The sequence below is a fragment of the Aspergillus welwitschiae genome (genome assembly GCF_003344945.1).
Source record: "Aspergillus welwitschiae strain CBS 139.54b unplaced genomic scaffold BDQ94scaffold_16, whole genome shotgun sequence".
NCBI classification, from domain to species: Eukaryota; Fungi; Ascomycota; class Eurotiomycetes; order Eurotiales; family Aspergillaceae; genus Aspergillus; species Aspergillus welwitschiae.
In genome coordinates, this window is record NW_020798710.1 from 196,897 (window position 1) to 214,648 (window position 17,752).

Here is a 17,752-nt window from a genome sequence, read left to right on the forward strand (position 1 = left end):
AGGAATGAGGTTACTAAATAGGTAGGGGGAAAAAAGTCTCCTCCCCGCAAGGACAGGAACCCGTCGGGGGGAAGAGAACAAAAGAGAAAAGTAGCGGTCACGGCAGCGGCATAGGAAAATAGGAAAGAAAAAATAAATGATAAATAATAAATAGGGTATCGATAACAGCAGCAGGTGTCAGGCGTTACGAGGAGAGAAGCGACTAAAGAACAACCATGGATCGGGGGAGGACGATCGAGAGTTAGGTCAATTGGACTGGATCATCGGATCAGAAAGGGAAAATCCGATCCCGGAAGTGCAAGTCCATTCGGACAGCGGAGAGGGGGGAGAGAGAGGGGGGGTGGAATAGAGGGCAGAGGAAAGAAGGCAAAAAGCAAAGCAACCCTGCCTTTAAGGTTGTTGCAGCCGCTGTCTTGACCCCGTTGGGCCCACGGGCGCGAAGGCGGGGCGGTTAGAGGGCCTGGGAAAAAGGGCTGGAATAGTGGGAAACGCAGGGGAGTGAGAGAGGCAGAGAGGGAAAAGGACTCAAGAGACGACTGAGAGACTAAGAGACTAAGTGACCGAGATTTTGGGAGAGAGAGAAAAACCAGGGCAAGCAGCTGAATGGAGATGATCTGGCGGCTAGACTGGCTTGGATTTGTGTTTTGACTACTGCCAGTTGAGACGTGGAGGTTCCAGAGTTTAGTGGTTTGTTGTAGATGGCATCTCTGCTGCGAGTCAGGATGTGGTCGAGTACCGACATGGGTTCAGGATGCGTCGGGGATGGTGGGAAATGCGCCTGGCTATCGATCTGGCGCCTTCCGAGCTTCATTGGCTCCCTCCGGAAGTAGAGCCCCTCCGGCAACCATGGTACATGGCTTCCCTAGCACCTCTGGGCAGCTACGCGGATCACTAAGGTCCTGACCTCGCTCGCTGCTGTGAGGGTCTTTTCTAACTGACATCCGGATCCTGGATCAATAATCCGGTATTGATCCTTTGCTGCCACGATTACAGTCCCTCGTGTCCTATCAATCAATCCACCAAACTATGTTTTACCCCCCTTAGCGAATAAAATAACGGCCAGATAGCGCTCCAGTGCCTCCTCAGGGCGACACGTCCAACGTCTGTGTGCCCGCTGTCTGGTACCGATCCCAGGGTGGATGCACGATGTACTAGGCATGTATGGATGGTACATACTAACTAACTGGCTAACCTAGCTAACTAACTTACTACCATCACACACAAGCGCACTAACTAGATAGTCTGGCTAGTGGCTCCCAGGTGTTACCAGGTGGTGCACCCGGACCTACATACTACATGCTATATCCACAGGGGATAATCCTGGATACATAGGTAGTCGGTATATCATACGCATAAAATACATACAGCTTGTATCCACCACGAGTTCGAAGCAGGTAAGTAGCTTAGCGTCTCCCCATTTACTCTTTGTCTCTCATTTCTTTTTATTTTTCTTTTCTCTTCGTCTGTCCCAATTTTTTTTTTTTTTCTTTTTCTAGTCTCTTTTGGTCTCCCTTCATTGCCTTTTCTTAGTAATTCCAACTTTTTTATTCTTATTTTTTTTATTTTCCTTTATTTTTTTTTCCCCTTTTTTCACCCTTTCCCGGTTTTTCTTTTCCAATTGCTTTTTCCATTTTAGGCAGTATTGTATTTCTTTATATCGGTATCCTTCTCTAGTCTACCACTTCTTCTCTATCCTCAGCATTTCCCTCCCTTTCCTTTCGCTTCCAAAAAGCCAAGAAACACAGCATGGATACCTAATCTCGGGTCGCCAAAGTCCAGTTCTCACACAAAGCGATAACTTGGGACCAGTTCGAGGCTGGCGGTAAATGATTGGTGTTGAAGATGTCGTTGATATTCCGTCCTTCTAGTACGCACCTGTCCTCCCAACCAGTACCAAAGAGGAGTCAGCCATTCATCTTCCTGCCTGAGGCTCTGATACGAGTTCCCATTGCCTCGGTTCGCGGCTTGTATGTATCCGTCTTACCAGTAACAAGACGAGCAATGGGAAAATAACGGTGATCACAATAATGAGGGATCAACCGGATATACAAGTGAGCGCGAGTGTGTACCAAAGGGGAAGAAAAAATCACGGAGAAAAATGGGGGAAAATAAAAGAAAAACAAAAAATTAAAAAAACACTTAGGCCAAAACTAATGAAGTAGAAGCCATCACTTTAATGGCTGAGAGTAGGCTAGGGCAGGATCAGTTTGCCCGACGCTATAAAACGGAGGTTTGTGAGGGGGGGGTAAAGAACCAAAGAGATTGAAACGAGCGAGGATCGAGGAAGACAGCAACCATGGATGGGTCCTCCATCAAATTTAGACCAAGTGACTTCCGGGCGGGATGCGGACCGTCTCCCACACTTAGTTGAATAAAGGAAAGTTTCCTCGGGAGAGCCACTAACGCACAATATCTCCGTGGGCCTAGCGGTCGCTGCCCGCATTTTCAGGCACGCCAGCGTCAGGCAGCGTTACCAACACTCTGGTTGAAGGATTTGAAGCTTCGGACGTGCTTCCCTTTCAACCCTCGCCCGTAGCGCCCGCAGCGCCCACCACAGGCAAACCAAAACCCGTTCCAACCCTCCATCATTCAGGGTCACTAAACCACGGCATTGCGTGCAGCCGCTCCGGAGTGGATCAATTTTCTGAGGGCGCTCCGTATCTCTCTCTCCCTCTCTCTGGTAGCGCTAGATACATTGTATCTCGCTGGTAGAGAGAGAGAGAGAGAGCGTGACTCTTTACACACACGCTGGTCGTTGGTTCCACTCGGACTCCGTCCTGGACGACTAGCCCGTGGCTGTGGGCATGGACATGATGACTCCCGGTCTTGGATACTTACAAGACTTTCCAGGAATCCAGGAAGGATCATGGTCGGAGATTATCATGATACTCATCACATCATGACCTCGCTGCGGGTGATCAGGAATAATTTCTCAGGTGGGGGCATGTTGGGAAGGAAAACCATGATTTCGCGACGCCTCTCGCAGAAACGAAAAAGAAGGTTTTACTCTGTACTACCTCAATTATTCTCGGAATTCTCTGAAGTTCCTCAGTATTGCCATACCCACCACATGAAGGTTAGTGAAAGTGTGGGAGGCTGGCTGGGAGGGGGCTACGTTACATCCAACTATTCCTGGACGGGCTGCACCATGGAACTCAATATATCGGGACAACATACTGGATCAGCGTTGGAGCTGAGGCCTGTGATCCATCCCGAACGGTTGGACAGCGCTATGGTAAGAGAGAGGAGGTGTGGAGGTGGAATTAAAAAATAATAAATAAAAACGAAATTAAAAAAGAGACGACACCATGAACAAAGGTAAAATCAGATCAAATAAAAACATCCAAGGCTCCCTCTCTCTCTGCCTCTCTCTCCCAACGGAGAAAGAAGAAAAAGCAAAAATAAGAGAAAAAAGAGAGACAGACAGAGAGAAAGAACGGGGCCGGTGGAGGAGGATGGACGGTCAGCGCCGTGAGCCGGGCACACTACGAGCTTAGGTCGACGCATGTAGTATGTACTCCGTATGCAAGTTGTCCCTCCTGTACTCCATACATACATCGTACATGTGTCCTCCAATCCATCCCATGGTCACCCGCCCGCTTGGCGCCCGAATCAGCCTGGCGTTTGACCTACGGGAAAGTAGTTGCCTTAATGTAGGAATCCCATGTTGATCGTTTCACCGCTTTCAGACTCTCGGGTCGATGGTGGTGATGCATGCATCATCCTTCTATGCGTTGTACTTGGTGCCTGGTCAAACCGGCTGTTCTCACCTGCTCGGCCTGCATACACCGAAGTCTTGGGAATTTCCCTCCCCTCTTTTTCCCCCATTAATCACACGCACTGACGACTGGTTCTCAGTTCTTCTTAACCCTACTAGTCTTCTAACTTATCTACTTGATGGCTTCGGACCATACAAATCATGTCTTTTATCTTTTTGTTTAACTGTATGTGGTACAGATGTGCACCTAACTAGTAGAACTGGGTACGTTCAGAAGATAGGCATTCTTGACGCTTGCTTCTGTGCGCTACTAGTACCTTCCTTAATGGCCACCTCACTTTCCCATTGTTCGATGACAAGTCAATCACACCCCCAACTTGAGATCCACGAATCTCTGCAGAGCAGCATTGCTGCAAGCCTCGCATTTATTTTCCTTAAACGACATAACCTTAGAACCAAGGATCGATTTGAGAGAGGGGGGTGGGAAGAGAGAGAGTTGTGGCTTCCCAGCTATCTCCTTCCCTTGGGGAATCATCACGGGGCACGTACTATACTAGCTGGCTTAGTACTTTAGCTCCCCCTCTCTAAATCCAACTAGATGAAAGGCAGCAATTACCGACCAGAAAAGTTACCCCATCGAGGTTCTAACTCGATTGCGAAGTTCTGGGTTAATTACACGACCAGCAAGTTGATAGCCCCGATATCTAGATACACACTCACTGCAGAACTATACCTCCCTTTCATTTCTACAGACCTACGGAGCTGGTTTCTAAGCAAGGTCCTCCTGCTTGCTCCGGGCTCAGAATGGAGTCGTCGTGGCATCATCCACCTTCGACGCCCGGCCCGGTTTCCAATGTTCCCCATCGGAAATATCAACCCATACGACTGCTGGCCCATGATTTGCCCACCCGTTTGGCCTTCGGAGTCGGCCGTTGGTCGTCAACAATCGACCTTCCTTTCGGGGATGATGCTGGGACCAGTTGCGGTCTGTTTATTATGATAAAAGCCGACTTCTGGTCCCGTGCATGACAAAGACCTCCGTCTTTTGTAGCTATTTTTCCGCGGGTTGGTGACTATATCACACCTACTATTATGTAGGGGCTTTTAACTAACGCATCCCCCGTCCTATTTCCTGCATCTGTGTTTGCCTTGCGGAAAGTGTCCGTCCATGATGGCATGCTGCTATTTCTACCGTTACGGTTCCCGTCCAATCAGCGAGGCATGGCCTGACATACAAACGAGCCTCGATTGTGAGGCTCACCGTTAAACCCTCTAAAGCCAAGGGTAGCGGAGTACTTACTTACCTACAGAAAATCACATGGCATATACCGCTGGAGAATTGAGTTTACTAATAGCTACTGCCAGCCACAGCCACAAATTGGCCCGCGTCCGGTCAGGCAAACTGGGAATGAGGCATTATTAACAACGAATCTCCGAGTAGACAATGAGTGATTTTCATTTTGAAAAAAATTCTTAGGGGGGCACGGTCCTCATTGCGCTCTCTGAGATGGTCTTGCGCTCTGAGTGGAGACCAAATGGCCGTGTCCATAAGTACTTAAATCGGCGTCTTATACAGCAAGGCGGGCGGTGCATGCCGCCTTTATAGCCTAGAACGATGGACTAGCGAACGGTGACAGGCAAAGTGGAGACTGTTCATTCTGAAGAAATCACCCCTTTCTAGGGAGGAATTCTGCATGTCTTACTACTCTAGGGAGGTAGATAGACCGTGTCGTGGAGGCTTCCTTATAGGTTATTTATTTTCATTGATAATATTCAAGAAATATAGCTTATTAATCCAATTCATAGCTAACTATACACGATAATCAGCCTATAGTGGAGTTAGTCGAGATGCCATTACAACAAAGACAAGATACTAGCGGTATGAATTAGAGATGAAATCATAGTATCACCGTTGATATGCATAAATTGTCCATAATTCAGCAACTATTCCAGCAGATAGTTAGGCTGCCTGTTCTGGGTGTTATTTCTATATAGTATTAATTAGTAGCAACTCTATGGATGTGCTGGCGGGCGTGTTGCTTGAAAGTCATTGTTGCACACAAATTGTATAGCAGGTCTGCATATTTATATCCCCAGAGTACCACACTATACCGAACACCACTCCCATTCTCATCCATACCACCATGATATAAACAACGCCATCGCTATAGCTTTCACACCCTGCTAGTCTACTAATCACATGCCACTAGCTTCATAGCATTTAATACTATAACCCCCATAATATTACTTGTATTACTAGTCAGAGAGAGGAAGGAGACCGCGCGACCAGCATACCTAGTCCAACATACTACCTTGACAAAACTTATAATCCCAAATAGTAGGAGATATCAATTATATCCGCGCATAAAACACGCCCAACCCACAAAAATCAAACCTAAACCCAATAGATCAAAAATTAGTCCCAAGATTAAAAAAAAAAAAAAAAAAAAAAAAAAAAAAAAAAAAAAAAAAAAAAAAAAAAAAAAAAAAAAAAAAAAAAAAAAAACAAAGACAAAAATAGTCGCGCCCGGGATCGAACCGGGAACCTTCTCGGAACCTCACCAAACAAGCTGATGATGTGAACGAGAAATCATAACCATTAGACCACGCGACTGGTGATTTAAAGTTTGCAAATTTTCGGTCCTTATTCCACAAAGCCAAACCGGTTAGTTATCTTATCGCGGAGTTGCAGCAGGACTGGATTAGATAGTAGTTAGATTTTTTTCCAATCTCCCCTTCTTACCTACATTACTCCGTATCTGATCTTTCTATCCCTTCGCGCTCTTTGGGTCGCTTTGTTTCTTTGTTTGGGTGTGTGTTTGGGGGTATTTTACATAGCGGCTCTTTTTTCCCTTTTTTCCATACAAGTTACATACATACGTGTGCCGTCTGCATTTCACCGTTCGATCGGTCGGTCGATATGAACTGAGTGTTTCTGTCGCATTCCAACAAATTACCAACCTACCAACCTACCGACTTTACTGCCTCCGAACCACTCGCTCACCCACCATCTACTTCCACATATCCAGAACCGAATAAGGAAAGATAAGAAAATGGACGCCCAAGCCTACCTCCTCCGCCACGGCTGGTCCGGCCCCGGCAACCCCCTCAACCCGAACCGTCGCCCCGGCACACACGGCGGTCTGGGCCTGACGAGGCCGATTCTCGTTGCGCGACGCCAAGGCAACCAAGGCGTGGGGAAGAAGACCACCAAGGATCCCACAAATCAATGGTGGTTGCGGGGTTTCGAGGACGCGCTGAAGGGCGTGGGCGATGAGAACAAGAGTGCGGGGGATGCGAAGCGCACGCCGAATGCGTTGACGAGTGAGCTGTATCGGTATTTTGTGAGGGGGGAGACAGTTCCTGGGACGCTGGGGAATAAAGATAAGAAGGAGGACGGGGAAAGTAGGAAGAGGAAGGCTGGGGAGGATGATGAGGATGCTGATGGGAAGAAGAAGCGGAAGAAGGGGGAGGAGACTAAGGAGGAGAGACGGGTGAGGAGGGAGGAGAAGAGGAAGAGGAAGGAGGAGAGGGCGAAGAGAAGAGAGGAGAGGAAGAAGAGGAGGGAGGCGAAGGAGGCTAGGAGGGCGGAGAGGAGGGAGAAGAAGGAGAAGAAGAGGTTGGTGAAGGAGGAGAAGCAGAGGAAGGCTGGTCCAGAGAATGAGTATCCCACGCCGCCAGAGACGGAGGTGGAACAGACGGAGTCAAGCGGAAGGGATGAGTCGGTGGAGAAGGTGAAGAAGGACAAGAAGGAGAAGAAAACGAAGCGAGAGATTTCTACGTCTGATGACGGGTCAAAGAAAAAGAAGTCGAAAAAGTCCAAGGATGAGACGGTGTCCTCGAAGTGAACGTGAACGAACGGAATAAGAGATGCTCTTTGGCAGTATATAGATAGATTCGACTTAAAGATACCCATGGCTGTGCTACTTGGTTGTATATTCTCACGAACAATATTTGCATCATTCATTATTCTTTGTTTATCATCATATTATCATCATGCTACTTGCTTAGCCTCTGTAGGCAGCTTTCCGGGCTTGCCAGAGAGAATCCAAGGCCGTCTCTCCCAGAACTCATCCTTGATGATGTCGACATGATCGACCACGACCTGCACTTTGCGACGCAGTTTGCGGATCTTTTCCTGCTGTGTCTTGGAGGGTGTGTCCTCCTGCAATGGTGATGTTTCTTCCTGCACGCTGGAGTCCGGTTTGGCTTTCACATCCTCTAGTTGATACTGTATCTTGGTCAGTAGCCACACATACGAGGCAGCGGAGACACACATACCTGGCGATAGATGACGCTGCCCTTCTTATAGATCTCTTCTTCATTATTATAGTTGATACCGAACCTCTTGAAGAGGATCTCATTCTTGTCAGAAGACAGGGTGCCCTAGTTCACACTGTTAGCAGCAGCAGCATCTCTCAAAACCAGAAACTCACCTTCAATTCCAGTTCAGCTTCTCTTCTATCCATCCCACCTTGCAGGACCATGGTCCAGAATGTTGTATTGTAAAGATTGTTAATATGACCTGTAGCATATTAGCACACACCAACCCGAAGGACCATTTATGCTGCGAATGGAACAAAACTCACAATCCACCTGCCGCCAGCTCATATAATCCCTAAATATCCTAGAGTTCGGATACATCACTGCTCTTCCATCAAACGAAGGCAGAGCCGCTGGCTGGAGCGGCGTATCTGGGAAATACGTTCCCCACAGATAGATATAATGTGCCGTGAATGTTGACACAATAGTCGTTACTAACTTGCTGCATCCCCAAGGCAAGTAAGTTCATACTGCTACTGGACATGGAATATTGCGCGAAAAAAAAAAGAGATGACTTACGCACTCCGCCGCTCGAACAATTGGCAGTTGGGATGGAAAGCAAAACTAATGTCAAGTCAATATCGCCACATTTGACCAGGAGCATGCCGCATCACGTACCTGTACTCATCGCTAATACCGTAGGCGATGCAAAGATCAGGTAGGTCTTTCATGACGCCGACTGCTGCAGCATTCATTAGGTCTAGGGCCCGGCGGTCGTTGGGCTTTATGAAGCCGTAGTGATCAGAGAGTCTACATTCTTTCAGTTAGCAACATGTAGACAGCCAGCTGATGAAATTAGATGTTATCTCAGCTGCTAATAGCAGTTGATCAGAAGCGCAGCGTCATGTTGGAGCTTTGAAAGAGAGGTGGCACTGACTTGTGGAAGCCTCTGCCATCGATCCGGACCACAATCCATGTATTGGGGAGTAGAGCGTCCGGTTGCTCGAATGATTTGACGTATTCATATCTGTGGAGGTTAGCAGCGGCTCTCAAAGAATATTAAAGAGGTAGGGAAGATACTTGGAATTTGCCATCTTGCTTTAGACTGCAGTATTCAAACTGCCGATGATTGTTGTGCAGGAAAAGCCGTCGGGCTGGCGAGGAAGGATGAATCATGAAGATTTGGGTGGGGATGAGGGACGAACCGAACCGTCCCTCCACTGCCAGCGTTGCGCTGCTCTGCACCACCTGCTCTCAGCATTCCTGGTTGGGTGGAAACTTCTCCGATGTGATATACTTTCAACTAGAGCTTTCGCCTATTCAATTACTACAGCCAATGGCAGATATACGGAAGAGAGAATCATATCAAGAGGATAAGAAAGGCATGCTATGTGCCACACAATGACTTCTACCGTCACTAGTTAAGAGATTGAAAGAATGCCTAACGCCACAGGGCGACCTAAAGAAATGAAAAATAAAGAATGAATGCTGTATGTTCATGCTTGGACCTCCTCCGCTGCCTCTTCATCCTCAGCCTCGCTAACATGCTCACTGGGGCGCTCGCTCGTCTCACTGGCGGCCTTGTCGGACTTCCTGGACATGCGACTGAAGAATCCCAGGCTGCTTCGAGTTGACCGGTCAGCCGAAGGAGCGCTGGACACAGTGCTGTCCACACTCTTGGCAAGCATCGCCTCGCTGTGTGCGTCTTCGTCAATGTCGCCTTGCGAAGGGTCACCCTTCTTGGAGAAGAGCCCTGATCGGTCCTTCCAGGAACTGAACTTGCTGGAACTGCCCTTTCGGGTGATTTTGCGAATGAATGACTCTTTCGAGCTTCCATTATCCAGCGAGCCTGCGGAGGGCATACGTTCCAAGGATTCGTATGAGTCGCCTGTGTACATAGAAAGAGAGCGAGAATCCCGCGAGGTACGCGATTCAGACGGAGAGCCTTCCTCCATGTGAAAGTCAAATGGAGCATCTAGCTCTCGGTCCCTCGCTGCCTCTTTCTCTTTGCTCTTATCCGATCGCTTCCCAAAGATGGTCCTGAAGGAAGGCGCTGCAGGATTCAACTTCGGGGTGACTGGTCGGTGAGAAGATGATGGTCGCGTTCCAATAGGCGCCTGCAATGGCCGACCTTGTCTCTCGAACGAATCCTGAAGAAAGTCTGGTTCTCCGGTAAGGCCTAAAGGTAAGTGACCCGATGAGCCGTACTGTGTAGATGGCCGGCGCGACTGCACCCGGGACCAAGTCGACGGGGAGGTCCAGTCAAACCCCAAAGGACTCCGATGGCCTTGCTTTTCTGCTGATGGCCAACCAAAGTGACGATTATCGGTGGAGGGATGAGGAAGCTGGTTTTCGAAAGAGAAGGTCGATGAGGGCCGCGGCGACAACGACTCCCGGCGTACTGTGCCCAAGATGGAGGAAGGATCAATTGGATCATGACGAGGACTGAACTGATTGTATCCTGTGCTTTGATCGGAATTTTCACTGGACTTGAGCAGACCGTGTCCGCCGCCAAATCCAAATCGGCTGGATGAGAAAATGCTGGAAATGCCCGCACGACGCGAGGGAAGATGGTCGGAGGAGCTGTCTGTTGTAACACCTGCTGTGTTGCTCCTGGGGAACAGAGACATCGGGTTCGCCCAGTTGCCTGTATAGCTCAGCCGACGCCGTCTAGCCCCTATGGGATCCATCTCCTCCAGATTACGGGGGAACGACTGACTTTGTCCTGGTTTCAAACTGCCCAGTAGAGGTGGCTCATCTGCCAGTGTCTTGCCGCGAGGTCGGTGGAAGCCAAAGAGCCCCGAAAGCCTGCGCGACGCACTCTTCGGTGCCTCGCCTACATCCAAGTTCACTGGTTGCGATTCAACATCTTTAGGCAGGGTCTGGTCCTCCGGACTCGCAAAGAGGCTTTCCGGCCTGCTTCCGGTAGAGTCTGGTGAAGGTGGCCCATGGGGAAACTCTAGCGCAGTGCTTGGCTGCTCGAGGTTGGAAAAGCGAGAACGGATGGCCGGACGAGGGAGTTCGGGAGACTCCTCATCCCCGAGAAGATCGGACGGGAGAAGTGCGTCGGCACGAGGGCTCATCTGAGGGTTTCCAAGCGACATATCCGAGTATCCTCGCGTACTATCAGACTGGCCCGAAAGGCTCGGGAGGGTCATTCCATTGTTGATGTTGAAGAAGGCAGAAGTCGGGCCAAAGGTGGGAGACCCAGTGGCAGGAGGGTTGTAGCTAATGCCGCCGGGAAATGATGGCTCTAAGGCCGTGAAATTCATCGGAGATGAGACATTACTGGCGAGTGAGCTGCGGTGTCGACGTGGGCGGATAGTCGCAGTGTTGGAGAGATCAAGATCGAGAGCTGGGAGAGAAAAGGGACCTGTGCTGCCGGTACGTTGGGTGGTTAGCCACTTCAGGCGCTCCTGCGCTTCCTGGTACTGCTGCTGAGCCTGTAGAATGAATTAGAGACTATCCCGGAAAGCAGGCCATTGCAAGAATACTAACCTGGGTGTGAAGGTTGACGAGGGTAGCATAGCGAGCGTGAAGATTGCTCAATTTGATCTCCCACTGCCGGGCTCGCTCATTGTCAATGCGATCCAACTCCTTTCCATCCTCGCTATCTGCTTCCTGGTGGTTTTGCCTCTCCTCCTCGAGCTTCTTGACACGCCCGCCCTTGTCTTGGATTTCGTCATCGATGACCTTCATCTCTGCCTGTTCCTTGGCAATCTTCTCCCGAATCTCATCTCCACGCTGCTTCCCCTCTTCTTCCAGCCGTGTCTTTTCCTCTCTCGATTCCGCTGCTTCACGGTTCATGTTTTCAACACGCTCCTGCCACCGGACGATGTCGGACTTGCGCTTCTTACGTTCAGACTCCTTCTGTTGCAGGAGTCTTTCACGCTTCGCCTTCTCACTCTGCACTGTACGATTCACACTTTCCAGCTTGTAAACGTGCTTCTTCAGGTCGCCACTCGCTTCATCCTTTTCCTTGACCCGCTTTTTCAAGTCGTCACGCTGTTTCTCGAGTTCCTTCAGAAGAGCAATGTGCTCCTCTTCTTCATCGGTGGTTTGCTTCTCGACGGTCTCGTTCTCGTGCTGCAGGGATTTCAATCGGTCGGCGAGTTGTTCAAGGGTCTCGTCATGATCGTCATTCGTGGCGCTCTTCTGTGTCTCCTCCGCATGGCCATGCGAGACCTCCGTCCCGCTCGCTGCAGGAGACGGCTTCCGGCCGGCTGAAGATCGCTTTGCTTGGAGCTGTCCGCCGCTGTGCTCCCGAGACATCACGGGGGCCGAGGGAGCAGCAAGACCAGCGGTAGACCGGGGGATGGACGCCCGAATGGTAGGGTTGCCGACCGTAGCATTCTGTTGGGTTTGCGACAAGGGCAGAGACTTTGTGCGCACATGGATGATTGCACTTGGGGTTTGGAAGTTTGCGGCACTAACTGAAAGAACGCAAATATGATAGATACTTCCGGGAACCAAGTTCAGGATTTCGACTGCAGTTTCCGCTCGTTTCGATTCGCCCACTGACAACTCATTAGTATCAACAGAAAGAGATTCGAGGGAGCCATTGCCGAGGGTACCCTTGATGCCGTTCAGTTGGATGATGTGCTTGTGGATGGAATTGTGAAATTCGGGTTGTTTCCAAGCGATGCGAATTTCACGGGCGGTGATCTCTTCGAGGGTGACTTCTGGTGGCGGAGGAATATCCAGACCGAGCTTTTCAACTAGGACGTCGTTCGGGGTCTGGCAAACCTGCCACGCACGGTACAGCAGCCTTTGAGAAAAAGTTTAATTTAGCTGTGCGCTCTCTATACACTAACTGAGATCTTGCGACCTACCAGATTAGAGCCCAGAGAATGGTGACTGCCAGGAAGAGAGCCATGACGCCTCGCACCCTCACTCGGGGAACTACGCTGGGGTAGGCGTCGAAGGAGAGAAACAACGGCTCATACATCCCAGCGTCCGAAACCCATGGAGAGGGAGAAAGGAGGGAGGGGACTGGCAACCTCGTCGAGGGCAGTGAAGGGTCAGCAAGCAGACGATTCACTAGATAGTTTAATCCGTGAGAGTCGAGGAGGAATTAATGCGATGCTCCGCGGAGGCTGCCGAGCGAGAGAGTGGGACAGAGTCACCTGACTGGGACACCTACGCTGACTCAGCCCTGAGTCAACTGGTGCAGATCATGGGATGCTCTGGACTAAACTACATTGGGAGATTTCTCAAAAAATAGCCTGCGCCAGCCGGAAGCGGCCTAGTGCCCGCTCCAAGCCGAGGAAGGCAGGGAAGAGGCAGCCTGGAGCACATGACGGACCGCCCGGCCGGGGAGAGACAGACGAGCGGTTGGGCTGTTGAGCCTTCTCGCAGGTCCCAACAATAATAGAATCGCCATTTGCTGCTCTTCTCCCATTTCGCTGTCCTATCTGTCTCACTTTGTTGTCTGTACGCCCTGCTGGTGCTGCAGGTTCCACTCGCTTGTTTTCGATCGTGGTCAAATGCTTGCATGCCAGCTCATTCGCTTTGCAAGTGACCGTCTCTCGTTAGTGATTCCACTCCGGCGCATGTCTATCGGGCATTGTCACATGGGCCGTATGTAGGCGGCAATTCCTGCACCTCCGCCGTCTGACCTCCGACCCCCCTCTCTATCTGCTGTGTTCTTTGTTTTGTGCTTCGCCTTTGTCGCTTGGGAATTGTTACAATATTCTCCAGGGACTTTCCCTGTTACTCTCGCAGGATGCAGTACGTCCGAAGTATCAGCGGTTCCGTCTCCAAGACGTGGAACTCCATCAATCCAGCCACCTTGAGCGGGGCAATCGATGTGATTGTGATTGAACAAGAGGATGGTTCGTGGTCTGCTTCTTTCAATTTATCGTCAAAAGAAGGACTAATATCCGGTATAGGAACTCTGGCTTGTTCACCTTTCCACGTTCGATTCGGCAAATTCTCCTTGCTCCGCCCGTACGAGAAGAAGGTACCGTCTCCCGCATCGATCCTGACAGCGACCCCACATAACTAAAGGCGCCTTTAAGGTGGAATTTTCCGTAAATGGTGTAAAGCAAGACTATGCGATGAAGCTGGGTGAAGGTGGGGAGGCTTTCTTTGTCTTTGAGACAACAGACGAGATCCCCGCCTCGCTGCAGACTTCGCCCCTGGTTTCTCCAAGCAGCAGTCCCAAGATGCGCAGTGAGGAGAATCTTCCTCCATCGCTCCAGGAACCCGATTACCTGGACCTCGATCGATCATCTAATGGCAATTTGGATGGGAAATCCTCAACAGCCCTTCCTGTGCTGTCGCGGAGTATGCGGGCATCGAGCGATTTAGGTGGGTTCTAATGCAGACCTACACTTATCGAGTTATTGACATTCATCTGCGACAGGTACCCTTACTCCTCTTTCACGGTCGCCGGATGACTCCAGCTTGGGCAGGTCCCGGCATGGCTCGTTCGGCGATGCACCCAGCAAAATTGACCGGACGGCTACGGATACAGTGTTGTTGACCAAGAGCCGCTCCAACAGTGTTAGCGTAGCGGACCAAGTATACGGAATGCAGTCCTCTGGCGCCAGCGCCGCGAGCGATGATATGGGCCAGGATGGTCGTTCGAGAAGCCCTCCGCCATTAACTCCCGAAGAGGCGATGTCTCGCGCCGTCTCGCTTTCGAAAAAACTCTCCGGATCGAATATTCCGTCTCACGTTACCGAAACGGGAGACCTCATGCTCGACATGACTGGTTACAAGAGCAGCGAAGAGGATGCTCTGCGAGCGGAAGTTCTTGCACGGAAGATCCTTGCCGAGGAGTTGGAGGGCCCCTATGACATCGGGGCTCTCATCGGGGCCGACGAACATGGGAACCTGTGGATCTACAGTAGCGAGGAAGCAAAGGAGGCTGCCAATCGCCGAGCTACGTTCAATGCGATGCGACCGGGCTCCGCCATGAGCGAGCATGCCATCTCCGACCCGGGGTACCACAGCGACAGTGACAAGTCTTTGCAGGACAAGCCGCTACCCAGCCGGCACTACCGCACCCAGTCTGATGTCCAACCCGGCTTTCCTACCCCACCGCAGTCACCAACGCCAGAAGCCCAAGAGCCAACTCGAAACTATGCAAAGACCCTCCGTCTCACGAGTAATCAGCTGAAGGCCCTGAACTTGAAGCCTGGTGCGAACAGCATGTCGTTCAGCGTCAACCGGGCTACTTGCACGGCGACGATGTATCTATGGAATGGAAATATTCCTATTGTAATCTCCGATATTGACGGAACCATCACCAAGTAAGTGTTCTTGATCTGGGACGTCGGAAGTCGCTAATGGATTGTAGGTCTGATGCTCTTGGCCATGTGTTAAACATGATTGGGCGTGACTGGACTCATGCTGGAGTAGCCAAATTGTATACTGACATTGTCAACAACGGGTATAACATCATGTACCTTACAAGTCGATCCGTTGGCCAGGCAGATACGACGCGGGCTTACTTGTACGGAGTTAATCAGGACGGCTGGCGACTGCCCAAGGGGCCGGTCATCATGAGTCCTGATCGAACCATGGCAGCACTCCGACGAGAAATCTACCTGAGGAAGCCTGAGGTGTTCAAGATGGCATGTCTACGGGATATCTTGAATTTGTTCAATGGGAAAGAGAATCCCTTCTACGCCGGGTTCGGCAACCGTCTCACCGATGCGCTGAGTTACCGGTCGGTGAACATCCCGTCCACCAGGATCTTCACGATCAATTCGAACGCCGAGGTCGTCCTGGACCTTCTTAGCCTAAACAAGTACAAGAGCAGTTACGTTTCGATGACGGAGCTGCTGGACCATTTCTTCCCGCCGGTGAGTCTACTGGTCCAGGCTGGTGGCGAAGAATACACCGACTTCACCTATTGGAGAGAGCCTCCTCCGGATCTGGAGGACTTTTCCTGCACAGACAGCGAAGCAGAAGAAGGTGACCAAGAGGAGGACGAAGATGAGGAGGAGGAAGACGAGGAGTACGACGGGGAGCTGAGTGACGAGGAAGCAAGTGATGTCGATGAGGATGAGGCTGGAGAAGAGCTCGGGGCGAGCTACATCTCGCAGGACTCGGTCGATGGATCTGAACTGATGGACAGTCTCAATCTCCATGCTGCCGATGAAGACATCGAGGACGAAGATGAGGTCGCCTCGGAAGAGGAGTTGGATCCTCCTCGTCCAAGCCAATCCAACCCTGGCTCTCCCAAACGTTGAGGGCAGCAAAGATGCATCAACTGCATTACGGCGGCCAACTCACAGGCCAGGGACTTGACATTTATTGCATGGATGAGGTGTTTGTGTTATAGATTTGCATGATGGGCGTTTGCACCGGTCGCATAGCCATATTGTTACTTTTGTTGGGTGGCACATAATGTATGATAGTTGAGACGCTGAGTTGCACAGTATAGAATTGTTGCATCACTACAATTACCCTTTTTCTTTCTTAATTTTTGGTTGATGCTTCTGCTGCAACATCGCGTACCTTGAAGGTCCCAAATGCTGGGAATCAATCGCCTGCCGAAGGCGGTCTAGCGCGGACTTGCCTGGCCGACCGACTCTCGCTTTGCCTTCATCGGCATTTCATCTCCAGCTTCATCAACCCCAGCATCCATCTACACTCGTGCATCGACTGATCTACACCTGCGTCGGATACTTCGAAATCCATCCTGATCAGCAGGCGATGCCAGCGCCCACCAATTGACCAGCCTCCCAAGCGCGTCGCTACACCTACTATCCCGTCAACGACTACTACCTCACTCTATCACCACCTCAATACTATTCAGAATGGCCTCACCAAATCACGCGCAACCTCCCACCACCCAACCCATCACACCCCCCGCCGAACCCTCAAGCACCCAACCCACCGCATCCCAAAACACCACCGCTACTACCGCCCCCGCCGCACCACCAACCACAACCACAACCAACAACCCCAGCACCACCACCACCGCACCCGCCGCCAGCACCCAACCGACCCAGATCCCCTCCACCTCCCTCAAAGACAGCGGCAAATCGCGGCGTCCGCGCGATGTCCGCCTCATCCACATGCTCCTCTCCTCGTTGGGGGTAACAGCGTACCAAGAGCGCGTTCCACTCCAACTCCTCGACTTCGCCTACCGCTACACGTCCTCAGTGCTGCAGGACGCAGTGCACCTCGCGACAGAAGGCTACGCCGGTGGTCCTGAGTCTTCGACGGGTGGGGGATCCCGCGCCGGCGCGTCCGAAATCAATACTGTGTCGTTACCGGCGCTGCGGCTGGCTATTGCGTCCCGACTGCACTATCAGTTCCAGGCAGGCTTGCCGAAGGAGTTCCTGATGGATGTGGCCGCGGAGAGGAATCGCGTGGCGCTGCCCGGGGCTAGTCGCGGGTTTGATAGTCAGGGGATGGCGAAGACGGCGGCCGCAAATCAGAGTATTGTTATGGGTGGGATGAGGTTGCCGCCGGAGAGGTTCTGTTTGACGGGTACTGGGTGGAATATGAAGGAGGAGTGGGAAAGTGAGGGGGAGGAGGAGGTCGAGGGGGATGATACTGCTGGTGGTGCTGGGAGGGAGAATGGGATGGGTGCTGGTGCTGGTGGTGGGACGAAGGTCGAAGAGGGTGAGGAGGGCGCGGATGAGGAGGAGGAGGATGGGAAGATGGAGGATGTGTTTGGGGAGGATACGGCGATGGGGGAGGGTGATGGGGATGGAGGGGATGGGGATGGGGATAAGGATATGACGGATGTCTAGATACCAGTGGAGAGTTGGAAGAGGAAGAGTGTATCTGCATAGAGGCGTTAGG

The 17,752-nt window shown here is 51.2% G+C and overlaps 6 protein-coding genes and 1 non-coding gene across 7 annotated transcripts; 4 read left to right on the forward strand and 3 right to left on the reverse strand.

The window, feature by feature from the left end:
• Window positions 1-3,615: 3,615 nt before the first annotated feature.
• Window positions 3,616-4,407, forward strand: BDQ94DRAFT_33740 (uncharacterized protein). Its single transcript, XM_026775519.1, has one exon. It carries the CDS (start codon window positions 3,702-3,704, stop codon window positions 4,290-4,292), a length of 591 nt encoding a protein of 196 aa, XP_026626224.1. The 5' UTR covers window positions 3,616-3,701; the 3' UTR covers window positions 4,293-4,407.
• Window positions 4,408-6,236: 1,829 nt separating this feature from the next.
• Window positions 6,237-6,332, reverse strand: BDQ94DRAFT_t152. Its single transcript has one exon. It is a non-coding gene; the product is annotated as a tRNA-Val (tRNA).
• On the forward strand, window positions 6,279-7,686 carry BDQ94DRAFT_33779 (uncharacterized protein). The gene has a single exon (XM_026775520.1). It carries the CDS (start codon window positions 6,772-6,774, stop codon window positions 7,564-7,566), a length of 795 nt encoding a protein of 264 aa, XP_026626225.1. The 5' UTR covers window positions 6,279-6,771; the 3' UTR covers window positions 7,567-7,686.
• A 7-nt stretch (window positions 7,687-7,693) lies between these two features.
• On the reverse strand, window positions 7,694-9,191 carry BDQ94DRAFT_143795 (tRNA guanylyltransferase; the record flags this gene model as incomplete). The annotated part of the gene is made up of 8 exons (XM_026766319.1): window positions 9,062-9,191; window positions 8,919-9,008; window positions 8,660-8,791; window positions 8,561-8,605; window positions 8,308-8,483; window positions 8,155-8,243; window positions 8,000-8,104; window positions 7,694-7,949 (listed from the first exon to the last, which is right to left on the reverse strand). Coding segments are annotated over exons 1-8 (883 nt in total), but the record flags the coding sequence as incomplete, so codon positions are not given.
• A 286-nt stretch (window positions 9,192-9,477) lies between these two features.
• On the reverse strand, window positions 9,478-12,857 carry BDQ94DRAFT_170367 (Fibronectin type III domain protein; the record flags this gene model as incomplete). Its single annotated transcript, XM_026771475.1, has 3 exons — window positions 9,478-11,424; window positions 11,480-12,749; window positions 12,814-12,857. The coding sequence occupies 3 exons, from the start codon at window positions 12,855-12,857 to the stop codon at window positions 9,478-9,480; spliced, it is 3,261 nt and encodes a 1,086-aa protein (XP_026626227.1).
• A 518-nt stretch (window positions 12,858-13,375) lies between these two features.
• BDQ94DRAFT_143799 (putative lipin Smp2) lies at window positions 13,376-16,460 on the forward strand. Its single transcript, XM_026766320.1, has 5 exons — window positions 13,376-13,815; window positions 13,873-13,943; window positions 14,002-14,293; window positions 14,349-15,240; window positions 15,288-16,460. Exons 1-5 carry the CDS (start codon window positions 13,707-13,709, stop codon window positions 16,183-16,185), a joined length of 2,262 nt encoding a protein of 753 aa, XP_026626228.1. The 5' UTR covers window positions 13,376-13,706; the 3' UTR covers window positions 16,186-16,460.
• Window positions 16,461-16,755: 295 nt separating this feature from the next.
• Window positions 16,756-17,700, forward strand: BDQ94DRAFT_170369 (putative transcription initiation factor TFIID, 31kD subunit; the record flags this gene model as incomplete). The annotated part of the gene is made up of 1 exon (XM_026771476.1): window positions 16,756-17,700. The coding sequence occupies one exon, from the start codon at window positions 16,756-16,758 to the stop codon at window positions 17,698-17,700; it is 945 nt and encodes a 314-aa protein (XP_026626229.1).
• Window positions 17,701-17,752: the final 52 nt, after the last annotated feature.